The sequence below is a fragment of the Phyllobates terribilis genome, unplaced genomic scaffold (genome assembly GCF_046119375.1).
Source record: "Phyllobates terribilis strain yellow unplaced genomic scaffold, ASM4611937v1 Scaffold_1__5_contigs__length_1240528914, whole genome shotgun sequence".
Taxonomy (NCBI): domain Eukaryota; kingdom Metazoa; phylum Chordata; class Amphibia; order Anura; family Dendrobatidae; genus Phyllobates; species Phyllobates terribilis.
Genome location: NW_027362761.1, coordinates 977,361,526 through 977,388,487, shown reverse-complemented (window position 1 = coordinate 977,388,487; position 26,962 = coordinate 977,361,526). Strand labels below are relative to the sequence as shown.

The 26,962-nt window shown below is 46.4% G+C and overlaps 2 protein-coding genes across 2 annotated transcripts in view; both read right to left on the bottom strand.

Annotated features, from left to right (window-relative positions):
• Positions 1-1,376: 1,376 nt before the first annotated feature.
• Positions 1,377-26,962, bottom strand: part of LOC141156748 (cytochrome P450 3A29-like) — a 77,300-nt gene continuing 51,714 nt past the window's right edge. The window contains exons 11-13 of the mRNA XM_073643090.1: positions 23,568-23,794; positions 10,979-11,141; positions 1,377-1,705 (exon numbers count right to left, since the gene is read on the bottom strand). Of these exons, the coding sequence (XP_073499191.1) occupies positions 1,610-1,705; positions 10,979-11,141; positions 23,568-23,794 (486 nt within the window). The 3' untranslated portion in view covers positions 1,377-1,609. The remainder of the gene's footprint in view (positions 1,706-10,978; positions 11,142-23,567; positions 23,795-26,962) is intronic.
• Positions 4,198-7,142, bottom strand: LOC141156741 (uncharacterized). The gene is made up of 2 exons (XM_073643077.1): positions 5,467-7,142; positions 4,198-5,436 (listed from the first exon to the last, which is right to left on the bottom strand). The coding sequence occupies exons 1-2, from the start codon at positions 5,636-5,638 to the stop codon at positions 4,511-4,513; spliced, it is 1,098 nt and encodes a 365-aa protein (XP_073499178.1). The 5' UTR covers positions 5,639-7,142; the 3' UTR covers positions 4,198-4,510.

The following is a 26,962-nucleotide window of genomic DNA, read 5'->3' as shown; positions in this document are numbered from 1 at the left end:
TAGAAACGGTGTCTCACAGCGCTCTATGATTGCAGCTTAGTCATGGAGTCAGAATAGTGAATATCTTTGGAACATACATAATAATGGTGTATAACAACAAAGTAACACAGAACATTAACCAGTAAACAATAAAACCAACAGCTGACTGCCAAACATATCCCAAGTAATGCATATGTCACCTCATGGTGTTTCCTCTACTACCACATCCATCTATACAATATAGCAGAACCAAATCAGTCCCAGAGATCCAGTCTTTATCTGCTGAATCATCTAGAGATAAAACGACCTATTTAAAGGGAACCTGTCACCAGAAAAAATGTTATTAACCTGCAGATATGGGGTTAATCTGCAGGTTAATAGCATTCTGCACCTGCCCAGCACTCGTATTTAGCCGAACACTGTGGGGAGAAAATTAACATTATTCTTCCCGGCAGCATTCGGTTGTAGTCACGGTGGCAGCACCGTTTCAGTCTCCGCGGTGGCTGTAACCATGCCCCTGGCACTGACTGACACACGCTCTGCATTGGGGCTGGCTGTCAGTCAGGTCTGGGACTCCAGCATTTCCTCCCAGTCCTCATCTTGAATGGAAGGTATTAGTATTTTCCATCTGTCCCTTACCGTTATAGGATTAGACTCAATACCTGTTGAAAGCGTATATAAATATAAGGTGGAAATGAGGCCTTACGATTTAAGGATTCCTATCAAAGGGAACGCTGATATTGATATTTCTGTGCCCTGGTGTATTGAGACCACTTTAGCATTTAAGAAGGAGTTATCCACTAGGGTTCACCCCCCTTAACATCTCCGTTTAGTCATGGAAGCACAATCCATCACTTTCAGCCATATGTCAAAAAGAAACAAATGTTTTACACATGCGGAAAATTATTTTGTCTTTATTAGTCTTGATATTGCAGAAGAGAATGTTCCAGTTTCTTTTGATGTGGGGGCACTGCTGTCATGCAATTCTTCCTCTTATAACAATATTACCTTTCATCTTACTACATAAAGAGCTTAATGTTGAGGTGAGAAAAACATCAGCTGATGTTGGAGTGGTGACTCTGTAGTTGCAGATGACGACGATGAAAGGAAACATTTTCCTATTGAATTTTTACATAGCTTAACCCTATCAGGCATGCCAAGTCATTGCCTTAGACTTAAGGTGGGCAGCATTATTATGTTGTTGAGAAATTTGAATACAAAACAAGGACTCTGCAATGGTACACGATTAGTTGTAACATCATTGAATAGAAATGTTCTTGAGGTAGAGATTTTAACAGGATCAGTTAAAGGTGATAAGGCATGCAGAAAGATTTCCACGCAATCTGTCCTGGGCAATTCACTTATTGATTTGGCGAACGTCTCTGTAATCTTCTAAATTTTATTTTTGTTTTCCATAATGCAATTTACTAATTTATTAATTATGACAACTTTGTTGTTTATCGTGTAAAATGGCTGAAAGTAAATAGACATGGGTACATCAGTTTTCTTTTGCATTTACAAGATTTACATGCTCCTTGGCACATTTTCTGATTATAGTGTATTCCAGTCAACTCATTAGTTCTCCATTTAGTACAGATATCTGTGTACCATCCACAGCGGTCTTCGGCATCTAACTTTCTGTCTTCAGGGCTTCTCTAGACACAAGGTTGAGTATAATAGGTTTTGCAGTCTTTAGGAATCCTCGAGTGTCAATTTCCAGAGGGATCTGTAAAATTAGATTTATCAAGTTAAGGGTAGGTTCACATGAGAGTATAAAAATCGTTTAGAATTTGATCCAGAAAAGTGGGATGTTTTGTTTCTCACTTGTCATTCGTGTGCAGTCCGTTTTTTATAGCAGCAGATATTAACCCCTTTACAACCCAAGGTGGTTTGCACGTTAATGACCAGGCCAATTTTTACAATTCTGACCACTGTCACTTTATGAGGTAATTACTCTGGAACGCTTCAATGGATCCCCCTGATTCTGAGTTTGTTTTTTCGTAACATATTGTACTTCATGACTGTGGTAAAATTTCTACGATATGACTTCCGTTTATTTGTGAAAAAAATGGAAATTTGGTGAAAAGTTTGAAAATTTTGCAATTTTCCAAATTTGAATTTTTATGCCCTTAAATCAGAGAGATATGTCACACAAAATAGTTAATAAATAACATTTCCCACATGTCTACTTTACATCAGCACAATTTTGGAACCAAAGTTTTTTTTTTATTGGGGAGCTATAAGGGTTAAAAGTTGACCAGTGAGTTCTCATTTTTCCAACAAAATTTACAAAACCATTTTTTTAGGGACCACATCATATTTAAAGTCACTTTGAGGAGTCTTTATGACAGAAAATACCCCAAAGTGACACCATTCTAAAAACTGCACCCCTCAAGAACTTTATTAACCCTTCAGGTGCTTCACAGGAATTTTTGGAATGTGGAAGAAAAAAATTAGCATTTAACTTTTTTCACAAAAATGTCACTTTAGACCCAATTTTTTTTATTTTCGCAGGGTTAACAGGAAAAAATGGACCCCAAAATTTGTTGTGCAATTTCTCCTGAGTAAGCAGATACCCCATATGTGAGGAAAAAACACTGTTTGGGTGCACGGCAGGGTTCGGAAGGGAAGGAGCGCCATTTGACTTTTTGAATGTAAAATTTGCTTGAATAATTAGCGGACGCCATGTTGCATTTGGGGAGCCCCTGATGTGCCTAAACAGTGGAAACCCCCCACAAGTGACACCATTTTGGAAACTAGACCCCTCAGGGAACTTATCTAGATGTGTGGTGAGCACATTGAACCCCCAGGTGCTTCACAGAAGTTTATAACATTGAGCCGTAAAAATACAATTTTCACATTTTTACAACAAAAATGTTTTTCAGCCCCCACGTTTGCATTTTCATAAGGGTAACAGGAAAAATTGCACCATGAAGTTTGTTGTGCAATTTCTCCTGAGTAAGCAGATACCCCATATGTGGAGGAAAACCACTGTTTGGGCGCGCGGCAGGGTTCGGAAGCGAAGGAGCGCCATTTGACTTTTTGAATGTAAAATTTGCTCCAGAGTGGGCCTGGTAAATGAGGCCCAGCGGAGGAGAGAAGAGGAGGGGAGCAGAGGAGGAAGGCTCCGGTAACTAAAGGGGTCCCAGGGGTATGGAAGGAGCAGGAAGCCACCCGTACGCTCTAATCTGTCAAGTGTCAGAGGGACCAGGCCGCAAGAAGGGAACCAGTCCCTAGGCTTGTCGTGTCGCTTCAAGCCTCGGCTAGGAAACCGGAGGCTTCTGACTTTTATGGTGCAGTTGCCATACTCGCATCCGGGTAGCCAAGAAAGGTAGCCGTGTAGGATCAGGGAACTCCAAGTGACCCTGAGGGATCCGAGGACTTGGGACTCAGTTTGTGAGGCGCAGGGCAGGAGGGAGAGACGCAGCGCGAAAAGTCGGCTGAGGAAAGGAACATATAGAAAGGGGGTCTCGATAAGTACTCTCGAATTGCCGGAGGGACTTCTGAACCCCTGCTTGGTGAACGCAGCGCGACGCGGGAAGCGGTAACCTGTACAGTGTACCTGAGGAATCTAAAAAGAACTGTGAGTAAAATTGGACGACTGCACTCCACTGTCTCTGTCGGTTATTGCTGCTGCGTAGTGTTGAGCGAGCACTAAAATGCTCGGGTGCTCGAAGCTCGGGCCGAGCTCGCCGTGATACTCGGGTGCTCGACCCGAGCAACGAGCCCAATGTTAGTCTATGGGAGACCTGAGCATTTTTGCGGCGGCACCCCCGGCAGTCTGTTGAAAGCCTAAAAAGTGCCCAAAACGATAGTGACAGTGCTCAAATGACATGGGGACAGCATGGGCATCGCCCCAGGAAGCATTTCTGACCCCCAGGTCACTGCTGTCAACAACGTGGTCAGAGGTTTGAGGCTGCCTGCCCACGTTGCGGATTCCAAGCGTTTTTGATGCGGAATTTCCGCAGCCGAAACGCTTGTAAAACGCTTGGTAATCCGCACCCCATGGTCCCCAATGGGATTCCGCAAGTTCTATGCACATGCTGCGGATGTTTCTGCAAGCGGAATTGCCTTTGTCCAATGCAAAAAAATCGCAAGGCAATTCCACATGTGGAAAACGCGCGATAAACGCGAGAAAAACGCGCGATAAACGCGTGTGGAATTCCGCATGCGTTTTTCCGGGAGAGGACTTGCAGAAATGAAGCAGAAATTTTCTGCTTCATTTCTGCAACGTGGGCACATAGCCTGAAGCCACTTTTACGGGCTCACAATAAAACGTTCAAAAACGAAACTGAAACTGTTTTCCTGTGACTTTCCAGGGTAAAGACTTGTGTATAAGGTAAAATAAATAACCAAAAACAAAAATACCTCATACACCCGCGGCTCTGCTCCATAAACGCGCGGCTTCGCTCCGTACACCTCGTACACGCGGCTCTGCTCTGCACACTCGTACACCTCATACACGCGTGGCTCCGCTCCGTACACCTCATACACGCGCGGATCCTCTCCGTACACCTCGTACACGCGCGGATCAGCTCTTCTCCGTACATCTCGTACACGCGCGGCTCCGCTCCGTACACCTCCGTACACCTCGTACACACGCTGCTCCGCTCCGTACACCTCGTACACGCGAAGCTCCGCTCCGTACACCTCGTACACACGCTGCTCCGCTCCGTACACCACGAACACGCGCGGCTCCTCTCCGCACACCTCGTACACGCGTGGTTCCGCTCCTCGTACCTCGTACACGCGCGTCTCCGCTCCGTACACCTCGTACACGCTCGGCTCCGCTCCATACACCTCGTATATGTGCGTCTCCGTTCCGTACACCTCGTACACGTGCAGCTCCGCTCCTTACACCTCGTATATGCGCGGCTCCGCTCTGCTCCGTACACCTCGTACACACGCTGCTCTGCTCCGTACACCTCGTACACGCGTGGATCCACTCCGTACACCACAAACACGCGTGGCTCCGCTCACCTCGTAAACGCGTGGCTCCGCTCCGCACACCTCGTACACGCGTGTCTCCACTCCGTACACCTCGTACACGCTCGGCTCCGCTCCATACACCTCGTACACGCGCGTCTCCGCTCCATACACCTCGTACACGCAGCTCCGCTCCGCACACTCGTACACATGCGGCTCCGCTCCGTACACATCGTACACGCGCGGCTCCGCTCCATACACCTCGTATATGTGCGTCTCCGTTCCGTACACCTCGTACACGTGCAGCTCCGCTCCTTACACCTCGTATATGCGCGGCTCCGCTCTGCTCCGTACACCTCGTACACACGCTGCTCTGCTCCGTACACCTCGTACACGCGTGGATCCACTCCGTACACCACAAACACGCGTGGCTCCGCTCACCTCGTAAACGCGTGGCTCCGTTCCGCACACCTCGTACACGCGTGTCTCCACTCCGTACACCTCGTACACGCTCGGCTCTGCTCCATACACCTCGTACACGCGCGTCTCCGCTCCATACACCTCGTACACGCAGCTCCGCTCCGCACACTCGTACACATGCGGCTCCGCTCCGTACACATCGTACACGCGCGGCTCCGCTCCGTACACCTCGTACACGCGCGGCTCCGCACACCTCGTACACGCGCGGCTCCACTCCATACACCTCGTACACGCGCGGATCCGCTCCGTACATCTCGTACACGCGCGGCTCAACTTATTTAGCTCTGTATGGCGGTATTATCTGGGCGGTGTGTTATTTAGCTCTGTATGGCGATATTATCTGGGCAGTGTGTTATTTAGCACTGTATGGCGGTATTATCTGGGCGGTGTGTTATTTAGCACTGTATGGCGGTATTATCCGGGCGGTGTGTTATTTAGCTCTGTATGGCGGTATTATCCGGGCGGTGTGTTATTTAGCACTGTATGGCGGTATTATCCGGGCGGTGTGTTATTTAGCATTGTATGGCGGTATTATCTGGGCGGTGTGTTATTTAGCTCTGTATGGCGGTATTATCCGAACGGTGTGTTATTTAGCTCTGTATGGCGGTATTATCCGGGCGGTGTGTTATTTAGCTCTGTATGGCGGTATTATCCGGGCAGTGTGTTATTTAGCTCTGTATGGCGGTATTATCTGGGGCGTGTGTTATTTAGCTCTGTATGCCGGTATTATCCGGGCGGTGTGTTATTTAGCTCTGTATGGCGGTAATATCTGGGCGGTGTGTTATTTAGCACTGTATGGTGGTATTATCTGGGCGGTGTGTTATTTAGCTCTGTATGGCGGTATTATCTGGACGGTGTGTTATTTAGCTTTGTATGGCAGTATTATCTGGGCGGTATGTTATTTAGCTCTGTATGGCGGTATTATCTAGGTGGTGTGTTATTTAGCACTGTATGGCGGTATTATCTGGGCGGTGTGTTATTTAGCTCTCTATGGTGGTATTATCTAGGCGGTGTGTTATTTAGCACTGTATGGCGGTATTATCTGGGCCGTGTGTTGGGGTACTCTGCCTCCCTCCCCCTATGTGCTGCTGGCCTCACTCTGCGTGTCCTCCTGCCCCGTTGGGTCAGTTACTAGATCATCCACCACATCCTCCTCTTCCACTTGCGCACCACGATCATCCTCCTCACTTCGTGGCAATTGTGTCTCGTCATCGTCCACCTCTTGTGACAAATTGCCAGCGTCGCCTTCCTGTGGCCGGGGCTGTTCAAATATTTGGCCATGGGATCTCCTCTTCCACCACTTCAAGCGGAGCAGGCGAGGTGCCCAAATATGGAAATGGACCAGTGAACAGCTCTTCAGATTGTCCAACTGTGGGATCAGTTGCTGTCTGACGACACTCGGCATGGTGGGAGAAAGGAGCATCAGGGTGAGGAGGAATATGCGGTCGAGACTCACAGCTACTAAGATTTGACCGTGTGGAAGACAGACCGGAGGTGGTGGTGCCAGGTAACTGGAAGTATTATCTGCTATCCAATTAATAACCTGTTCACACTGATCAGTTCGCAATACTGGTGTTGTTCTGTGCTTCCCTAGTAATTCGGTCAAGAAGTGGGAGCGAGAAGATGTGGCTGTTGGTGGTGGCACATTTTCACCTTGGCCACGGCCCCGTCTTCGGCACGCACCATCACCAGAACGTCCAGTTCCACGTCCCTTGCCACGCGCCTTGCCCATTGTAAAGGAAGTAAAATAGCTTACACTCGCACTATCAATGGAAAAAGAGTAATATAAAGTAGATTAGAACCGTGGAAGAGGAAAACCACAGTTCTATTTCTCTGGCCTATACCCGACTATTTTAAACAATCTGAACAATCAGGGAGAAACTATTACTGTTTTTCTTTACGGAAAAAATACCAAAAGCTGAATAATAGAGATTTTTTTTACCGTAGAATGGCAAAACCACAGTTACTGTTTACTGGGGTATACCAGACAATTTTAAATAGATATATTTGCAGCTGAACAGTGAGCGACACACTCAAACTGTTTTTTTTTAGGCAAAAATGGCCCAAAAGTGGATAATACAGAGGTTTGAACCGTGGAACTGCAAAACCACACTTCTATTTCTCTGGCCTACACCAGACTATTTTCAACAATCAGGGACACACTATTATTTTTTTTTTTTTACGGCAAAAAATGCCAAAAGCAGGATAATAGAGATTTGTTACCGTGGAACGGCAAAACCACAGTTCTATTTCTCGGGCCTACACCAGACTATTTTCAACAGATATATTTGTGTCTGAACAATCAGGAGACACTATTACTGTTTTTATTTACGGCTAAAAATGCCAAAAGCAGGATAATACAGAGATTTGACCCGTGGAACTGCAAAACCACAGTTCTATTTCTCGGGCCTACATCAGACTATTTTCAACAGATATATTTGTGTCTGAACAATCAGGGGACACTATTACTGTTTTTCTTTACGGAAAAAATACCAAAAGCTGGATAATAGAGATATTTTACTGTGGAACGGTAAAACCACAGTTATAATTTACTGGTGTACACCAGACTTTTTTAAACAGATATATTTGCGGCTGAACAGTGAGCGACACACTCAAAACTGTTTTTTTTCAGGTAAAATGGCCCAAAAATGGATAATACAGAGGTTTGAACCATGCAACTGCAAAACCACACTTCTATTTCTCTGGCCTACACCAGACTATTTTCAACAAATATATTTGTGTCTGAACAATCAGGGAGACACTATTACAGTATTTTTTTACGGCAAAAAATGCCAAAAGCAGGATAATAGAGATTTTTTACCGTGGAACGGCAAAACCACAGTTATAATTTACTTGTGTATACCAGACTTTTTTAAATAGATATATTTACCGCTGAACAGCGAGCGACACACTCAAACTGTTTTTTTTAAGGTAAAAATGGCCCAAAAGTGGATAATACAGAGGTTTGAACCGTAGAACTGCAAAATCACACTTCTGTTTCTCTGGCCTACACCAGACTCTTTTAAAAAAATATATTTGTGTCGAACTGTCACAGACACACTTTTTTTTTTTTTGGGGGGGGGGACACCAAAAGGTTAATAAGATGGGTATTTGTACAGTGTGAAGGAGGAAAAAAAAAAGAGGATTTAGATGAAAAAAAAAGGATTTTTCCTGGCCCCCGAGACCTGGAGCTAAGTCCAGCAATTTCAGCAACAGGACTGTAATGCAGCGTTTGCTGGTATAACCACTGCGTCTCCTATATAGCCTGCCTGCCTGATATCTGGGATGGAGATTAGTCCTGAGAAGGACTGTTTGTTTGATATGGCAGCCTTTACAGACCCTACACTAACTATTTCGCAGTATATATCTCTCCCTAAATCAGCAGCGCTGTCCCTACACTGTCTGATCCCAGCCGTCTGTGTCCAAGATGGCGGCGCCCGGTTTTAAATACTCGAGGTGACGCTGTGCGGCCAGTCAATCAATGTAATGCCCACAACCAACATGGCTGCAGCATTACAGTGACTGGCTGGAAATCCCTGCATGTTCATTGGCTCTGTAAAGAGCGCCAAACATGCAGGGCGGAGACCCGAGCTCCCGCCCGAGTAACCCGAAAATGCTCGGTGCTCGCCGAACATCCCGAGTAGCATGATGCTCGGGCGAGTACCGAGCAGTGTCGAGCATGCTCGCTCAACACTACTGCTGCGCCATCATCCCTCCTACGTTACAACGCCCTGCATCCCATCTATCAACTCTGCCCCAGGGGCCCGCTCCACCAGTGGGGAGCAGAAACATCCCAGCTGCCATCCCATCACCCCCGGAGGTCTGAAGCAGCGCTGGTAACTATTACCAGAAACCACAGGTGGCGTCACGAGACAAACTGTTAACAACAACACTAAAACCCCTTTTAAAGAGTGACACCAGGGTACGGGCCCGGGAGCCGACTGCCGTGACATCCCACCGAAGGTAAAGGCCCGGGTACCGAGTTCCCCCATATCCCCCCTGGGCGAGTCATTTAACACAGCCCTAGCTTACAGTACCTATGCTTGCCTAGCAAATCTTACTGACATTCCCATTATTCTCAAGCTGTTTCTCAGGAGCGCACTGCTCCCTTGCCTCTCATTTGCTAGGGGAAGGTGTGCTGCTGAAGATTAAAGGGAATCAGTCAGCAGGTTTTTGCTACCTCATCTGAGAGCAGCCTGATGTAGGCAAAGAGAAGCTGAATCCAATGATGGATCACCTTATTTATTGGGTGCAGCCATTCTGACACAATCAGAGTTTTTCCATTTAGCAATACAGATCTGAGGAAGCTAACCCCGCCCACACCAGGCTCTGTATGTACAATGTCCATAGACAGTAAGGTGCCTTTCACAGCAGGAGGCATTTCCGGATCAGGAGGCACACACTGCTGTGTCCCAGCAATGATAAGCTCTTGGTGCTAAAACAATCATTGGAAGTAAACAAAAACCACAGAGCTTGATAAGAGAGGCATTGCTGAAATCTGTGTTTTAAGCATTACCACATGCTGTCTCCAGTTTACATAGCAAAAACCTGCTGACAAATCCCTTTAACCAATCAGACTGGCAGCATAAATGTGCCACTGGCCAAAACTACGCACTCTCCTATTCTCCAAGCACAGGCAGCATTACTGCTATAGCATCGGCGGGGTAAGGCACGTACACCAGATTTAGCAATCTCTAAAATAGGTGAAGACGGCTGTAGATTCTCTCATCTGAGATAATCAGGTCGATTATGCAAATGATACTCTGATCAAACTTTTTTCAGACTTTGATCAGAGTGTCAACATAGTGTGATCAGATTCTCTCAGATGAGAGTATCGGAGCACACTGCCAGGAGAACATGGACAACAAAATTTCTCCATGTTCTCCATTGTGTGCATGTGTGGAAATTGGACTGTACTCAGATGTCATCCGAGTGCAGTCCGATGATTTCCATGCACTCATTGGAAAATATGGTGGTGTGAGCAAGCCCTAAAGCAATTTGCTTGTACTGTAGAGGTGGTCATTAACATAGGGAACAATCTATACATTACAGAATTAATAATCCCTAGAGGATTTTTAGGAGTGCATTTACACATTTACATTTTGGCAAACTGCAGTCTAGCTTTTTCCTTCCACACTTCCTACCACACTTTTTCCTTCCACTCAACTTTCCATTAATATGCTTGGATACAGCACTCTGTGAACAGCCCGCTTCTTTAGCAATGACCTATTGTGGCTTACCCTCCTTGTGGAGTGTGTCAATGACTGCCTTCTGGACATCTGTCAAGTCAGCAGTCTTCCCCATGATTGTGGAGCCTACTGAAACCGACTAAGGGACCTTTTTAAACGTGTTGGAAGCCTTTGCAGGTGTTTTTGTTAATTATTCTAATTTACTGAGATAATGACTTTTGTGTTTTCATTGGCTGTAAGCCATAATCATCAATATTAACAGAAATAAACACTTGAAATAGATCACTCTGTTTGTAATGACACTATATAATATATGAGTTTCACATTTTGCATTGAAGAACTGAAATAAATTAACTTTTTGATGATATTCTAATTTTGTGAGAAGCACCTGTATATATACTTACTGGAGTGTCTTTACACGTTCGGAAAGAGAAGTTCTGCAGTATCAGGGAGATGACTGATTTCATATTGATCATGGCAAATCTCATCCCTATGCAGTTCCTTGGTCCAGCTCCAAAGGGTAGAAAGGTGTAAGGGTCTTGTGTTTCCCTGTTCTCTTTACTAAATCTGTGCATGAAAAAGATATAACAAAAAACGAAAATGATTACTGCTTGACCAGCTTAACATTTCAACCAAAGTGTAAAGACCCCCAAACACATCAAAGTAAAGCAATCCGACCCCATTGATTGCTGCAGAATTGGCCGGCTACAGTGGCTTGTGAAAGTATTTTTCGAGGGTTTGCATCAGATCATGTAAAGTATATGCTTACAACTGTGAACATTTGGTTTACTTTTTTATTGTGAAGCAAGCAACAAATAGGACAAAATAACTGAAAACTTCAGTGAGCATAACTATTCACCACCTTTGAGTCCTTTGGAAGTGCATTGAGCTGTAGGGTGCATTGCTGCAAAAGGGAAAAAAAACAAAAAACCTCTTTAAATCTTCTTCCTTAGCGAGTGTGAACGAGCTGAGTGTGACCGGAGCGTAAGTGCAAATGGAAGTAAGTGTGTGACTTGTTTTTCAGTGAAGAGGTATTTGGGAATCCTGCAGAAAATACCTGTGTGAATTGCGGTGAGTTGCTGAATTGTGACCTGCTGAGTGCTTTTCTACCTATTTAGTTTTATTGGGCTTTTTAAAACCTATTTTCTCACTAAAGTTTTACAGTTTCTTAGTTTACTACCTGTGTATTTAAGGGTTAACTACATTGCACTAAAATCCTGAGGTGTAGCTATACTCACAAGGGATTAATTAAGGGTGAGGGGTCATAATTAAGGGTTTATAAGGGGCAGCTGGTTGGGGCATCCAGTCCTTTGGAAGTGCATTGAGCTGTAGGGTGCATTGCTGCAAAAGGGAAAAAAAAAAAAACCTCTTTAAATTTTCTTCCTTAGCGAGTGTGAACGAGTGCAAACGGAAGTAAGCGCGTGACTTGTTTTTCAGTGACTTTGGATTCAGGGAGTTTGGAAGGGAGGAATTTGGACTGAATTGCTGTCTGTATTTTATTAATTCTTTACATTTCTTTTTACTTAACATTTCTGTCTAGTGCAATCCCGATTAGGAAATGAGTTCCATTATTGGTAATGCTATCCAGTGTACATCTTGCCACATGTATGCAATCCTTGAACAGCCGGTCGGGGTTGCATACTGCTGCGCGAGATGTGTGCATGTTGTGCGTTTGGAAGCCCAGGTACTGGATCTAAATGAGCAGCTGGCAACACTGAGATCCATTGACAATATGGAAAGGAGTCTGCTGCTCACTGAGCAGCAGCTCACTGGGGTAGATGTGGGGGAGGGTGGTAGTAGGGAGCTGCAGGACAGTGAGGCCGCTAGCTGGGTGACCGAAGGGGGGGTAGAGGGAAGAGTGCCAGGGAGGCTAGTCCTGATCTGGCACACCCCAATAAGTTTGCAAAGTTGGCAGATGAGGGGGGTGACGGTACAGGAGTAGCACTGCTGCAGCAAGGCATGTCCCCTGAAAGCCGGAGGAGTGTCAGCTCCAGTAAGGAGGGAAATAGGAGAGCAGGGCAGGCCAGGCAGGTGCTGGTAGTGGGGGACTCAATTATTAGGGGAACAGATAGGGCAATCTGTCACAAAGACAGGGATCGTCGAACAGTGTGCTGCCTACCTGGCGCTCAAGTCCGGCACATCGCTGATCGGGTTCACAGATTACTGGGAGGAGCTGGTGACGACCCAGCGGTCATGGTGCACATTGGCACCAATGACAAAGTTAGAGGTAGGTGGAAGGTCCTTAAAGATGATTTCAGGGAATTAGGCAGCAAGCTTAAAGCAAGGACCTCCAAGGTGGTATTCTCTGAAATACTACCTGTACCACGTGCCATGCCTGAGAGGCTCAAGAACAGGAGTAGGAAGGAGGGATTTGGGTTCCTGGAGAACTGGGCCAACTTCTCAGTTGGCTACAGACTCTACGCTAGGGACCGGCTGCATCTCAATGGGGAGGGTGCCGCTGTGCTGGGGGAGAAAATGGCTAGAAGGTTGGAGGAGTGTTTAAACTAGGGATTGGGGGGGAGGGTATTCATTTTATAGGGGGGGAAGATAGTGCCGATAGTGACCTGGGCACAAATAAAGAAATTGGGGGTGGGGTTAGAACAGTCAATAAAGTAAGAAGGAATAGAGGTACAGAGAGATAAAATGCATGTACACTAATGCCAGAAGCCTCACCAACAAAATGGAGGAATTAGAATTTATTTTGTTGGAAAATAATTATGATATGGTGGGGATATCTGAGACGTGGCTGGAAGAGAGCCATGACTGGGCAGTTAATTTATAGTCTGTTCAGAAATGACTGTACAAACAAGTGAGGGGGGGTGTGTGTGTTTTTATGTAAAATCATCCTTAAAACCCATCTTGCGGGAGGATATATGTGAATCTAATGGAAATGTAGAGTCCCTGTGGGTGGAGATAAGGGGAGGGGGAAAAAATAATAAATTACTGATAGGGGTTTGTTACAAGTCTCCAAAAATAATGGAAGCAGCGGAGAATATCCTCGTAAAGCAAATAGATGAAGCAGCGACTCAAGGAGAAGTCATTATTATGGGGGACTTCAACTACCCTGAAATACATTGGGGGACAGAAACCTGTAGTTCAAGCAAAGGTAATAGGTTTTTGACAACTATGAGAGACAATTACCTTTCACAACTGGTTAAGGACCCAACAAGAAGGGGGGCACTGCTAGACCCAATATTAACCAATAGGCCAGACCGCATATCAAATATATGAGTTGGGGGTCACTTGGGTAATAGTGATCACAAATTAATAAGTTTTCATGTAACCTTTAATAAGATGTGTAGTGTAACATACCTGGCGGCGTCCTTGCATGGTGGTCCATCTCCCACTGTGCAGGAGGGCGCACTTGGTCTCCTGTCCAGAATGTCTCTCTGGCTTCCCTCCTTGCTGTCTGTTTGTCTGTTTTGGCTGCATAGGGCGACGCCCGCTGAACTTCCTGTTTCTTGTACCTGCTGCGGACACGCCCCTGTTGCACCTTCAGCCTATTGCTGTCCATCTTTGGGTATTTATACCACCTTCTTCCTCAAGATGGCGCCTGAGCATTGTGTCCTGTCAGTCGGCTTTTTTGTCTCTGACATGCCAGGTCCTATCCTGTTTTCCTGCCTGTTTTCCAGTTCTGTGTCTGAACTGTGGTCTGTTCTTGTGAACACGCTTCTTGCCTGTTCTTTCGCCTTCTAGGGGCCGTATTCCTAGATCTGCCTGTCTGTGCCTTGCGGTATCTGTTCCCGTCTGAACAGAGTCCTGTTTGTGTCCCTGCCTTGCGGTATCTGTTCCTGTCTGAACTGAGTCCTGTCTATTTCTCCTGTCTTGCAGTATCTGTTCCCGTGTCTGAACTGAGTCCTGTCTATGTCTCCTGCCTTGTGGTATCAGTTCCCGTGTCTGAACTGAGTCCTGTCTGTGTACTCTTGCCTGCTGCCTTTCCTGGAGGCTGTATTTCCAGGCCTGTCTGTACACGCTCCTAGCCTGTTCCTCCCGCCTTCTAGGGGCCGATTACCTAGATCCGTTCCTGTATCTTGTCTGTCCTGTCTGAACACGCTCCTTGCCTGTTCGTCCCGCCTCTCTGGGGGCCGTATTCCCAGACCCGCTCCTGTATCCCGCTGCAGTGTCGGTCTCTTCCGTACACTCAGTTCCAGTCTGAACTCTCTCCTATCCTTTACCTGTTTTGCCTCTATGTCCATTCCTTTCCTTTTTCTGCAGAGTCTGAACTCGTACCTAACTCCTGCTTGTTGTCTCTGTACTCCCGTTTGTGAGTTTGTGGTCCCCTCGCTACTTCACTGCAAGTACCCTGTGGGTATCTGGCTCTGCCTTTCCCTTCCTGTCTGTTCCGTGTGAACAGAGCCCTGTCCGTCCTGCTCTGACTCCTTGCTCACTGCTCCGGCAGCCTTGCTCCGCTCTTGCCCTTTTGCTCACTGCTCCGGCAGTCCTGTCCTGCCCTGCTTCTGCCCGCTGCTCCGGCAGTCCTGTCCTGCCCTGCTTCTGCCCGCTGCTCCGGCAGTCCTGTCCTGCCCTGCTTCTGCCCGCTGCTCCGGCAGTCCTGTCCTGCCCTGCTTCTGCCCGCTGCTCCGGCAGTCCTGTCCTGCCCTGCTTGTGCTCGCTGCTCCTGCAGCCCCGTCCTGCTCTGTTCTTGCCCACCGCTTTGGGCGTTCCCTCTCTGCTGTGGTTGTCTACCGCATCTGCGGTTCTGTGACCCAGTCTGTACTGGGTCTTAACCTTTCTGTGCTCCAGCCCGTCCTTTCGGCCAGTACCTCCCTGCCTGCATACTCGCCTGTATCCACCCCTCTGCATACCTGCCGTGTTTGCTTACATCCACCAGTCTGTGCCAGCCTAACCTGCCTGTTCCAGTAATTCCAGTGTGGGTCAACCCCCGTGTCCGGAGTTTGACCTGGAGTAGCACCTGGTCCCTCTGCCCGGTTTCTCCCTGGTGCACTGGCGTCGTATGCCGTCGTGCCACCTTGGTCGGATCGGCCAGATACTTAGTCACGCCCCTCCAGGCACTCTCCGGTCCATGGTCCAGTGGAACCACAACACCCGCACACGCCAGTCAGTCCGGGCGTGTGCATAACAGCATGCTCAGGCCATGGTTCCCGTTGAGCCCCACGGCCATCGCTCTTTGAGAAGTTTTTCCAGCGAATACATGCATTAAAATAAAATAAATAATTTTTTTTCCCCCTTTAGCTGAGTTCCAGGCGAATTACGCACCCGTCCAGATGGATCTATCAGCCCTCGTTCCTGCGGATCCGCCACGTTACTATGGGGATCCAAGACAGTGTCGTGCATTTGTGGAGCAATGCATGCTACACTTTAAGGCCTACCCTCTCTATTTTCCTTCCGATTGGGCTAAAGTGGCCTTTATGTTTGACTACCTAGCGGGTGATGCCTTGAAATGGGTCACCCCCCTATGGGAAGCATGGGATCCTGTCATCCTTGACCTGCAGGCCTTCCTGGTGGCCTTTCGTATGGTCTTCGAGGACCCTAACTCTGAAGCCCCTGCTGAAGCTTCACTTCCCAATATCCCGGAGCAGCCCCGACGGGTAATGTGTGTGGGTAGCGCAATAGTCCTCCAGCCCAATGAGACTACTGCCCACCCAGAATCCTCACAGGGTGACTACGCTTTCCGGAATACTTCTCTCAACCTCAAGAGGCAGTCCAGACGTGCTAGACTTAGAGGCAAGCCGTCACGCCAGGGTCTGTCCTCCCTGAGACCTCCTGACCCCAGCCTTGGAGTCCCTACTGAAGCTTCATCTCCCTGTATCCCGGAGAAACCCCAATGGGTAATGTGCGTGGGTAGTGCACCAGTTCTCCTGGCCGAAGAGACTTCTGCCCATCCAGACTCCACACAGGAGAACTTCCTGCACCCGGCATCAGATGCTTCTTTCTCTTTAACCGGTGTGCATGTCCAAGGATGCTCCAAAGCTGTGGTTACCTCAGAGTCTGTGCACCTCTACTACCTGGCGGAGGATCCCCTGTTGCCTCCTGAACCCTCCGGGATACCACTCGATGACAAATGGAGAGAGACTTCTCTACACCCGGTACTCAATACTTTGTCCGCTTCGTCCTGTGAGCCTGACAATGGGTACCCCAAAGTGGTAGTTACCTCCGAGTCTCTACACCCCTCCGACCAGGCGGAGGATCTCCAGTTGTCTCCTGAACCCTTCGGGGTGCTACCTGGTAGCGAAAGGACAGAGACTTTCCTATACTCTGTACCTGATACCTCGCTCGCTTCGTCCAGTGAGTCCAACTTAGTGTACTCCGAAGCAGAGGTTACTCCTGAGTCTCTACACCCCTCCGACCAGGCGGAGGACCTCCAGTTGTGTTCAGAATCCTTCGGGGTGCCACCTGGTGGTGAATGGACAGAGACTTTCCTATATCCTGGATCTGATACCTCGCTTGCTTCGTCCAGTGAGTCCGACCTAGTGTACTCTGAAGCAGAGGTTACCCCTGAGTCTCTACACCCCTCTGACCAGGCGGAGGACCGCCAGCTGTCTCCAGAACCCTTCGGGGTGCCACCTGGTGGTGAATGGACAGAGACTTTCCTATATCCTGGATCTGATACCTCGCTTGCTTCGTCCAGTGAGTCCGACCTAGTGTACTCTGAAGCAGAGGTTACCCGTGAGTCTCTACACCCCTCTGACCAGGCGGAGGACCGCCAGCTGTCTCCAGAACCCTTCGGGGTGCCACCTGGTGGTGAATGGACAGAGACTTTCCTATACTCGGTACCCGATACCTCGCCTGCTTCCTCCAGTGAGTCCGACCTAGTGTACTCTGAAGCAGTTGTTTTCTCTGAGCCTCTGCACTCTTCTGACCCGGCGGAGGACCTCCAGTTGTTTCCTGAATCCTCCGGGATACCACCAGATAACAAAGAGACAGTGACTTTTCCTCATTATGTACGTGATAACCCGTCTATTTCTTCCTGTGAGCTTGACAAGATGTACCTCGAAGCAGAGATTACCCTTAAGTCTCTGTCCCCCTCCAACCCAGTGAACGACTGGCCCTCGAATTCCCTGCGGAAGATTCTGGCAGGCCTGAAGAAGAGGGGGCGTAAGGGGGGAGGTACTGTAACATACCTGGCGGCGTCCTTGCATGGTGGTCCATCTCCCACTGTGCAGGAGGGCGCACTTGGTCTCCTGTCCAGAATGTCTCTCTGGCTTCCCTCCTTGCTGTCTGTTTGTCTGTTTTGGCTGCATAGGGCGACGCCCGCTGAACTTCCTGTTTCTTGTACCTGCTGCGGACACGCCCCTGTTGCACCTTCAGCCTATTGCTGTCCATCTTTGGGTATTTATACCACCTTCTTCCTCAAGATGGCGCCTGAGCATTGTGTCCTGTCAGTCGGCTTTTTTGTCTCTGACATGCCAGGTCCTATCCTGTTTTCCTGCCTGTTTTCCAGTTCTGTGTCTGAACTGTGGTCTGTTCTTGTGAACACGCTTCTTGCCTGTTCTTTCGCCTTCTAGGGGCCGTATTCCTAGATCTGCCTGTCTGTGCCTTGCGGTATCTGTTCCCGTCTGAACAGAGTCCTGTTTGTGTCCCTGCCTTGCGGTATCTGTTCCTGTCTGAACTGAGTCCTGTCTATTTCTCCTGTCTTGCAGTATCTGTTCCCGTGTCTGAACTGAGTCCTGTCTATGTCTCCTGCCTTGTGGTATCAGTTCCCGTGTCTGAACTGAGTCCTGTCTGTGTACTCTTGCCTGCTGCCTTTCCTGGAGGCTGTATTTCCAGGCCTGTCTGTACACGCTCCTAGCCTGTTCCTCCCGCCTTCTAGGGGCCGATTACCTAGATCCGTTCCTGTATCTTGTCTGTCCTGTCTGAACACGCTCCTTGCCTGTTCGTCCCGCCTCTCTGGGGGCCGTATTCCCAGACCCGCTCCTGTATCCCGCTGCAGTGTCGGTCTCTTCCGTACACTCAGTTCCAGTCTGAACTCTCTCCTATCCTTTACCTGTTTTGCCTCTATGTCCATTCCTTTCCTTTTTCTGCAGAGTCTGAACTCGTACCTAACTCCTGCTTGTTGTCTCTGTACTCCCGTTTGTGAGTTTGTGGTCCCCTCGCTACTTCACTGCAAGTACCCTGTGGGTATCTGGCTCTGCCTTTCCCTTCCTGTCTGTTCCGTGTGAACAGAGCCCTGTCCGTCCTGCTCTGACTCCTTGCTCACTGCTCCGGCAGCCTTGCTCCGCTCTTGCCCTTTTGCTCACTGCTCCGGCAGTCCTGTCCTGCCCTGCTTCTGCCCGCTGCTCCGGCAGTCCTGTCCTGCCCTGCTTCTGCCCGCTGCTCCGGCAGTCCTGTCCTGCCCTGCTTCTGCCCGCTGCTCCGGCAGTCCTGTCCTGCCCTGCTTCTGCCCGCTGCTCCGGCAGTCCTGTCCTGCCCTGCTTGTGCTCGCTGCTCCTGCAGCCCCGTCCTGCTCTGTTCTTGCCCACCGCTTTGGGCGTTCCCTCTCTGCTGTGGTTGTCTACCGCATCTGTGGTTCTGTGACCCAGTCTGTACTGGGTCTTAACCTTTCTGTGCTCCAGCCCGTCCTTTCGGCCAGTACCTCCCTGCCTGCATACTCGCCTGTATCCACCCCTCTGCATACCTGCCGTGTTTGCTTACATCCACCAGTCTGTGCCAGCCTAACCTGCCTGTTCCAGTAATTCCAGTGTGGGTCAACCCCCGTGTCCGGAGTTTGACCTGGAGTAGCACCTGGTCCCTCTGCCCGGTTTCTCCCTGGTGCACTGGCGTCGTATGCCGTCGTGCCACCTTGGTCGGATCGGCCAGATACTTAGTCACGCCCCTCCAGGCACTCTCCGGTCCATGGTCCAGTGGAACCACAACACCCGCACACGCCAGTCAGTCCGGGCGTGTGCATAACATGTAGTAGAGGGGTTACAAGGACACTAAACTTCAGGAAGGCAAATTTCCAATGGTTGAGAGATGATCTTAGTGCATTAAACTGGGACAATATCCTGAGACATAAAGCTACACAAAGCAAATGGTAGACATTTATTAGCATCCTGAATAGGACCTGTGCACAATATATACCCTATGGGAATAAACATGCTAGAAATAAGAGGAAACCGCTATACATAAATAGAGCTGTAAGGGGCGCAATAAGTGACAAAAAGAAAGCATTTAGAGAACTAAAGCAAGTAGGTAGTGATGAGGCATTAAATAAATATAGAAAATTAAATAAATTCTGTAAAAACCAAATCAAGGCAGCAAAGATTGAGGCAGAGAGAATCATTGCCAGAGAAAGTAAAAATAATCCCAAAATATTCTTTAACTGCATAAATAGAAAAAAACTAAAAAATTATAGTGTTGGCCCCCTTAAAAATAGTCTGGGTGAAATGGTGGATGAGGATGAGGAAGAGGAAAAAGCCAATATGCTAAATGATTTTTTTTCAACCGTATTTACACAAGAAAACCGCATGACAGAAAACATGATTAGTGATAACAAAAATGCTCCATTAAATGTCACTTGCTTAACCCAGCAAGAAGTACGGTGGCGTCTAAAAATCACTAAAGTTGACAAATCCCCGGCCCCGGATGGGATACACCCGCGAGTACTGCAGGAATTAAGTAACGTCATAGATAGACCATTATTTTTAATCTTTAAAAATTCCATAATAACAGGGTCTGCACCACAGGACTGGCGTATAGCAAATGTGGTGCCAATATTCAAAAAGGGGACAAAAACTGAACTTGGAAATTATAGGCCAGTAAGCTTAATCTCTACTGTGGATAAAATCCTGGAGGGTTTCCTAAGAGATGCTATACTAGAGTATCTGAAGAAGAATAACCTCCTGACCCAATATCAACATGGGTTTACGAGGGACTGTTCCTGTCAAACTAATCTGATCAGTTTTTATGAGGAGGCAAGTTCCGGACTGGACCAAGGAAATACAGTGGATGTTGTGTATATGGACTTTTCAAAAGCTTTTGATACGGTTCCACACAAAAGGTTGATACATAAAATGAGAACAATGGGGATAGGGGAAAATATATGTATGTGGGTTAAGAATTGGCTCAGTGATAGGAAACAAAGGGTGGTTATTAATGGAAACACTCAGACTGGGTCTCAGTTAACAGTGGGGTACCACAGGGGTCAGTATTGGGCCCCATTCTTTTTAACATATTTATTAATGACCTTGTAGGGGGCATACAGAGTAATATTTCAATATTTGCAGATGACTCTAAACTCTGCAGGGTAATCAATACAGAGGAGGAGGACAATTTTATATTACAGGAGGATCTATGTAAACTAGAAGCTTGGGCTGATAAATGGCAAATGAGCTTTAATGGGGATAAATGTAAGGTAATGCACTTGGGCAGAGGAAATAAAATGTATAATTATATGCTTAATTGTAAAACACTGGGCAAAACTGTAACTGAAAAAGACCTGGGTGTATTGGTGGACAACAAGCTCACGTTTAGTGGCCAGTGTCAGGCAGTTGCTGCAAAGGCAAATAAAATTTATGGGATGCATTAAAAGAGGCATAGATGCTCATGAGGAGAACATAATTTTACCTCTATAAAAGTCACTAGTGCGACCACACTTAGAATACTGTGTACAGTTCTGGTCTCCGGTGTATAAGAAAGACATAGCTGAACTAGAGAGGGTGCAGAGAAGAGCGACCAAGGTTATTAGAGGACTGGGGGGTCTGCAAATCCAAGACAGGTTATTACACTTGGGGTTATTTACTGTGGAAAAACGAAGGCTTAGGGGTGATCTTATTACTATGTACAAGTATATGAGGGGACAGTACAAAGACCTTTCTACTGATCTTTTTACTCTGAGGCCTGAGACGGGGATAAGGGGGCATCTTCTACGTCTGGAGGAAAGAAGGTTTAATCATAATCACAGACGGGGATTCTTTACTGTAAGAGCAGTGAGACTATAGAACTCTCTGCGTCATGATGTTGTAATGAGTGATTCACTATTAAAATTTAAGAAGGGCATGGATGCCTTTCTTGAAAAGTATAATATTACAGGTTATATATACTAGATTCGATAGGGCGTTGATCCAGGGAACTAGTCTGATTGTCGTATGGAGTCGGGAAGGAATTTTTTTCCCCAATGTGGAGCTTAGTGTTTGCCACATGGGTTTTTTTTGCCTTCCTCTGGATCAACATGTTAGGCTATGGGTTGAACTAAATGGACTTAGTCTACCTTCAACCTTAAAAACTATGTTACTATGTTAAAGTCAGTACTTTGTAGAGCCTCCTTTTGCAGAAATTAAAGCTGCAATACATTTTGACAGACCGAAATAGGTTTTGCTCAAGAATATCCCTCTATTTCGAACCATCCACCTTTCTCTCTACTTGGACCATTTTCCTTGTCCCTGCTGCTAAAAAACATCCCCACAGCATGATGCTGCCACCACCATGTTTCACTTTGAGGATGGTGTTATTGCGGTGATGAGCTGTGCTGGTTGGTGCCAGACATAGCATTTACCGTAGTGGCCAAAAAGTTAAATTTTGGTCTCATCTGATCACAGCACCATCCTCCATACATTTGAGGAGTCTCCCAAATGTATTTTAACAAACTCAAAATGAGCCTTACAATTTGTGTGTAAATAAAGGCTTTTTTCTGCCCACTCTTCCATAAAGGCCACATCCATAGAGTGTGAGGCTTATTGTGGTCGTATGGACAATACTCCAGTCTCTGCAGGCGAACTCTTCAGCTCCTTCAGGGTTATTTTTATTATTATAGCGCCATTTATTCCATGGCGCTTTACATGTGAAAAAGGGGTATAATACAAGAACAATTACAATAATCTTGAACACAATGTGACAGCGACTGGTACAGGAGGAGCGAGGACCCTGCCCGCGAGGGCTCACAATCTACGAGGGATGGGTGAGGATAAAGTAGGTGAGGGTAGAGCTGGTCGTGGGTTAAATTTTGGTCTCTGTGCTGCCTCTCTGATTAATGCCTTCTTTGCCCGGGCTGAGAATTTTGGTGGACGGCCCTCTCTTGGCAGGTTTGTCATGGAACCATGTTCTTTCCATTTGATGATAATAGATTTGATGGTGCTCCGGGGATCATCAGAGATTGGGATTTTTTTTATAACTCAACCTTGACTTGTACTTCTCATCAACTTAATCCCTGACTTGTTTGGAGATCTCCTTGGTCTTCATGGTGTTGTTTGGTTAGTGGTGCCTCTTGCTTAATGGTTTTGAATTCTCTGTGCCCTTTCAGAAAAGGTGTATATATACTGACAGACCATGTGACACTTAGATTCATAGGTGGACTACCTTTCACTGATCATGTGACTTATGAAGGTAATTGCTTGCACCAGAGATTTTTAGGGGCTTCAAAATGGGTGGATACATTTGCACATGCCAATTTTTAGTTATTTGATCCAATAAATTTAATTTGTACCTATATTTTTCTCACTTCACTTCACCAACTTAGACTATTTAGTGCTGATGCATCACACACAAATCAAAAGTACAAAAATATTTAAACACAGTTCGTAATTTAACAAAATAGGTAAAAAGCCAAAGTGGTTGAATACTTTCGCCAACCACTGTATTTAATATGATTGAGTTTTTCTCTTTATACTCATTGGCCCCGATTCATCATTGCCTTTGTTATTTTTTTGTGTAGTTCTGTGTGATTTGTGCCCTTGTTTTATTTGCACTCAATTCTTTATTCTATTTGTGCCCTTTTTTTAAAGTATATTTCATATGTGCTTGCCTGTTTTTTTCTGCTTTGTGGGCAGAGTTTATCAATTCCAGATGTTTTCTCCTGATTTTTAAAATGTCGCAAAACTTGGCGCAACTTCACTTCAGTCCCCCTGATGTACTTTCATATACGCCCAAATTTTAACACAATTTTTGCGCCAAAAGTACCAAAAGCAGTTCAAGACAAGAAAAAAGCCAATTTGTGGCATTATGCCAAATTCATGATTTGCTTGCGTCCTTTTGATGAATTTGGCACAAAAATGACAAGTAATACAAAAAAAGTATTTTTTTCACAATAAATGCCCCCACATATACAGTGTATGATACCTTTCAGGTCGGAAATCCTCTGAATCAGGCCACAACTCAGGGTCACGGTGCAGCACAAAGACTGGGATAACAGTCACCATGTCCTTTGGGATAGTCACTCCATTGATCTCAGTTGTGGTTTTGCAAACACGTTCCAGTCTCCCAGCTGCGGGATAGAGTCTTAAGGTTTCATAAAGCACCATATCAAGGTACTCCATCTGCTTCAGAGCTTCATATGTTGGAGGAGCCTGAAGACAATGAATACATTGAATACTTTGATTTTTGTACTTGAGATCATCTTCTAATGTAATCAGACATTCATAAATTTTCCCCACATTCGCCATTGATAGCAAGTTGTTACAAATTATGTTATTAGTACTGTATTTTTCAGACTATAAAATGCATTTTTTCCCAAAAATTTGGGAGGAAAATGGATGTGTGTTTTATAGTTATGGAGCTTTACCTGGCTCGCTGTGGGGGGGAGATGGGCGGCGGTGGAGAGGGGTCATAAGAGGCAGGAGCAGGGTCGCCACTGCAGGAAGCTGGCGGCAGGAGTGGGGCGATGCTGTGGGCCCTGGGCTGGGAGAAAGGGGTGTCCAGGCTTTGCAAAGCAAGGGAGGGAGGAGCAGAGCCCCCGCTGTGCACAGTGACCTCTCCGTGTTCTCCAGGAAAATGGTGCCAGTGTCAATGCATGTGCAGATTGAGATATTGGCTCAATGACGAGCTGAGACCTCACTCTAGGCTATGGATTTTTACACTGAAGGTACCTATTAAACCAGCATGACAGCGCTTTTATGCCCATACGTTTAGTTTAACATGCCTGGTCCTGATGACAGCTTCAAAATGTTATTTACTATTTTCCGGTGCATTTTAAAGTGCGAAAAATATGATAATTAATTTTCCATGTGAGGCATGTTTGTTATTTTGGCCATTATTATGTCTATTTTGGCTTTAATGTGGAAGCTTGTTTAGAATCTTGGAAAACCTGCTTACTAATGGTTTGTACATACTCACATACTGGAGTGCTGGCCGGGAAAACACTGCTTAAAATATGCACTTTTTTGAGTGGGGGAAAAGGTACTGCACAAACACTGAAAGAATTAGCATGCTGCAGAATTTAAACTGCCAAAAATCTGCAAGGAAACTCAAGCAACATGGGCATGAGATTTCAGGAATCTCATTCACTTTGCTGGGACTATAAGGACTCATGCAGACGTCTGTGTATCTCGGTCCGATCATGGACCGCAATGCACAAACTGGCCTGCTCCAGGTTTCGTGGGCCCCGGGCGAAAGAGTCTCAGTGGGCCCCTTTAACACATACCACAATTCATGATGCAAAGATACAGCAGATAAATATATATATAATACAATGCCAAAGATTTCAATGACTTCTTAAATTACATGAGTGATATCTATAGTAACTTCTACAATAGCTCAGAAATCGGCAAATCCTTGCCGCGCACAGTGCAGACTGGACAGTATAGTCCTCCATACAGTATTATGGGCACCACATAGTCCTCCATACAGTATTATAGGCACCACATAGTCCTCCATACAGAATAATGGACCCAATATAATGCTCCATACAGAATACTGGGTCCCATATCTTGCTCTGTACAGTATTATGAGCTCCATATATTGTTCCTTACAGAATAATGGACCCATATAATGCTCCATACAGAATACTGGCCCCCATATAATGTTCCATACAAAATATTGACCCCCCATATAATGCTCCATACAGAATATTGGCCCCCATATAATGCTCCATACAGAATAATGGACCCCATGTAATACTGAATGCAGAATACTGGCCCCCATATAATGCTCCATGCAGAATACTGGCCCCCATATAATGCTCCATGCAGAATACTGCCCCCCATATAAAGCTATATGCTGTATAGGCCCCATATAAATGCTCCATGCTGTATGGGCCCCATATAAATGTTCCATGCAGGATGGCCCCATATAAATGTTCCATGCAGGATGGGCCCCATATAAATGTTCCATGCAGGATGGCCCCATATAAATGTTTCATGCAGGATGGCCCCATATAAATGTTCCATGCTGTATAGGCCCCATATAAATGTTCCATGCAGGATGGGCCCCATATAATTGTTTCAAGCAGGATGGCCCCATATAAATGTTCCATGCAGGATGGCCCCATATAAATGTTCCATGCAGAATGGGCCCCATATAAATGTTCCATGCAGGATGGCACCCTATAGATGTTCCATGCAGGCTGGGCCCCATATAAATGTTCCATTGTTCCATGCAGGATGGCCCCATATAAATGTTCCATGCAGAATGGGCCCCATATAAATGCTCCTTACATAATGGGCCTATATAGTGCCCCATGCCTCCATACATAAAAAAATCAAATACTCACCTCTCCTGCTGCCGCTGATCTGCTCTGGACTCCTCAGCATCGCCATCTTCCCGCTCTCTTCGCTGTGACAGCTCAGCAGAGGGCGTGCTGGAAAGACGTCATCGCACCCTCTGACCTGAGACGTCACAGTCAGGAGATGCGGAAGAGACAGGAGCTGCGGAGGTACGAGGAGAGGTAAGTATTGTGCTGGGGCCCTGAGCAAGCGGGGGGGGGGGCTCCTCTGCTCACGGGCCCCATAGCGGGGTGTCCGATGGTGAGTGGGCTCCCCGCCAACTGAGGGCCCCGGAACTTGCCCAGGTGCGCTGGGTGCTGACGCCGTCCCTGAAATACAGTATATGAAGCTGTCATGCTCCAGTCAGGAGACCTGTGACCAAGATCCACGGATGTCTGCATGAGCCCTTAAAAGCTTCGTATGATGGCAAAAACACAACATGTGAACAAGCCCTTAAAGCTGAAGACAGGAGCAGGCCATGTCTAACTGGAAGAATATTTAGCTTTTTTGACAAAAGAGGACAATTATTTTAACTGAAAAAGTGCTGTGTCTAAAGTGCTGAACATAATATTAAATGCTATTTTCTGCATCAAATAATAGTTCTACTATTAGAATGAAATAGTAATTGTCAGTCATCACACTGTTGATGAGAATGTGCTGGAAAAGCATTTATTTCGATATATATTTATATTAAGTAAATGGCATTACTTCTCATTACTTCTCTATGTTGTACCATTATACTAGTTATTTCCTGAAAACAAAAACAAAAATTGGAACCCAAGCAAAGTAGAGAGTCCAAATGCACGACTATATATCAAGAACCAAAGTTGTTGTAAAAGGGTAAAAATATGTCCAAAACAGAACCCCTGACAAAGTATTTGTGAAATGCTTGTTGTGTGTATGGTGTATGGGGGGGGGGGGGCTTACCATTTTTCTGCTACTATTCCTTGTACCTTTTCTAATTCTCTTTTCAGAAAATCATTCTTTTGGCACTCCAATTTAAATTACGGCAGTCTATATATTATACTCTTTTGG